The sequence below is a fragment of the Electrona antarctica genome (genome assembly GCF_951216825.1).
Source record: "Electrona antarctica genome assembly, chromosome: 19".
Taxonomy (NCBI): Eukaryota; Metazoa; Chordata; class Actinopteri; order Myctophiformes; family Myctophidae; genus Electrona; species Electrona antarctica.
In genome coordinates, this window is record NC_136800.1 from 43,469,361 (window position 1) to 43,471,693 (window position 2,333).

The 2,333-nt window shown below is 53.9% G+C and overlaps 1 protein-coding gene across 1 annotated transcript in view; it reads left to right on the forward strand.

The window, feature by feature from the left end:
* Window positions 1–929: 929 nt before the first annotated feature.
* LOC306943163 (protein phosphatase 1B-like) overlaps window positions 930–2,333 on the forward strand; it is a gene marked incomplete at its 3' end in the record, with an annotated part of 2,055 nt that continues 651 nt past the window's right edge. The window contains exon 1 of the mRNA XM_079529364.1: window positions 930–1,824. Coding sequence (XP_079385490.1) covers window positions 931–1,824 — 894 coding nt within the window. The 5' untranslated portion in view covers window position 930. The remainder of the gene's footprint in view (window positions 1,825–2,333) is intronic.

A 2,333-nucleotide genomic window follows, 5' to 3' on the forward strand; every position in this document is an offset into this window, starting at 1 on the left:
ATCCCTTATAAAAGTCATATTTCAGGTAGTAATTCTTCTCCATGAACTGCGTTCTGCCTACAGGACGTAACCTATACCAGGGGTTCTCAACGTTTTTGGCCGGGGACCCCCGGAAATGCTTTGGCAATGTCTCGGGACCCCCGTCCCGCCCCCTCCCGACCCCCAATATAAATTGACTGCTACAATAACCTTAAACCATTTTGGGCGGGAACCCCTTTTGGTGTTTTAAGCATTGTTATAATTTAGCTATTGAAAAATAGCAGACCTACAAGCTCGTAGCGCGCCACCGAGTGGCACGCTACGAGCTTGTAGGTCCGCTATTTTTTAAAAATTGTGAAAATAAAATTTAAAAAATAATCTTTTTTTTTTTCTTTTTTTTTAAAAATAATTTGGGGACCCCCTGAAATAATTTGGCGACCCCCCGAGGGGTCGCGACCCACGGGTTGAGAACCCCTGACCTATAGGACTTTGAAACGGCGTGTCTAGTGAGAACTCACAGGATGATTTACTTCCTTTGTTTGTTTGCTCAGCGATGAGTAGTACTGTTCTCAGACAGTCGTGACTGTTCCTTCAGCTCCTTATCTGACCTAATCAATCAACAGTACTGTATGTACTGTACATGTCTGTTTCCTAGGAGTAGCTACAGTATGGGCAGGTTGTTCAATGAGCCAGACTGGGTTTCCATTACATTGACAGGTCATGCACGTTTTCGGCTCCGTTTTGTCTGAATTCTTGTCTTGCCTCATTTGTGTACATTGTTTGAGTATCCACTACAGATTCTGCATCGACATTTATTTCCACAGGATGCCATGTCATCGTTCACATCATCTGTGTGTCACCGTTGTTGATGGAAGCACTTTGCCCCCCACCCCCCCCCCTCTCTCTCTCTCTCCTCTGCCTCTGCCTCCTCTGTTCTCCCTACAGTAAATCATGGGTCAATTCCTCCCCAAGCCGAATACGGAGAAGCACGGCGCCCACGGCGCCGGCAACGGGCTGCGCTTCGGCCTCAGCTCCATGCAGGGCTGGCGTGTGACGATGGAGGACGCCCACACGGCCGTGGTGGGGCTCCCCGGAGGACGCGCCGACTGGTCCTTCTTCGCCGTGTACGACGGCCACGCCGGCTCCCGGGTGGCCGACTACTGCGCCGGCCACATGCTGGATCACATTCTGTCCTCCTTGGGGGGGAGCGGCGGCGGCTCAGTGAAGGACGACATCCGCTCGGGCTTCCTGAAGATCGACGTGCACATGCGCGGCCTCCCGGAGATGCAGCAGGGCCCGGACCTGCAGCTGGAGGGCCCGGGGCCGCAGGAGGGCCCCCAGGGGCCCAGCAGCAACAGGAGGCAACAGGAGGCGGACCGCAGCGGCTGCACGGCGGTGGGCGTGCTGCTCAGCCCCGACCACCTCTACTTCATCAACTGCGGCGACTCGCGGGCCGTGCTGTACCGAGACGGACGGGTGAGCTTCTCCACCGTGGACCACAAGCCCTACGACGCCGGCGAGATGGAGCGCATCAGGAACGCCGGCGGCCACATCATGAACGGGAGGGTGAACGGTGGCCTGGCCGTGTCCCGGGCCCTGGGGGACTACGAGTACAAGGGCGTGGAGGGCAAGGGCCCCACGGAGCAGCCGGTGAGCCCCGAGCCCGAGGTGCGCGAGTGGAAGCGTGCGTCCGGAGAGGGGGATGAGTTCGTGGTGCTGGCCTGCGACGGCGTCTGGGACGTCATGAACAACGAGGAGCTGGGCGCGTTCGTGCGCTCGAGGCTACAGCTGTGGAGCGACCTGGAGACGGTCTGCAACGCTGTGGTGGACACGTGCCTGCACAAGGTATGTACACAGATTATTGTTTTAACCCATTTAGACCTGAGGCCGATTAAAACAAAAAATACTAAAGGTCTTCTGAAAAACCCACGTTTCTGCCTCCCCCTGGCCAGCCGGGGCGCCTGATGGAGGGGAAAGGAACTGGTTGGAATAACGTGTTCCTTCCACGTGCTATACGTCCAACCAGGGAAACTCCCCACTGTCAGGTGTAAAGGAGCGACTTGGACACTCATGCATGAAGGAAGCATGAGTTCAAGTCTGTTGCTCTCCCCAGGTTGGCGGAGGGTGTGTAGAGACCAGGATCACATTCGATAATTGACACAGGGGTGAAAAATGCGTTACAAAATCGTGGGATAAAATTATATAAAAAAAATACATGTTTCTATGTCAGTGGTGCTCAACCTTTTACAAGCTATGCAATGCAAAGCATTGTGAGCTTGTAGATATGCTATATATTTGGAGAACGATTTGTTTTTAATCGATTATATTGAGAGTTTCAAGTGGTACTGAATTTG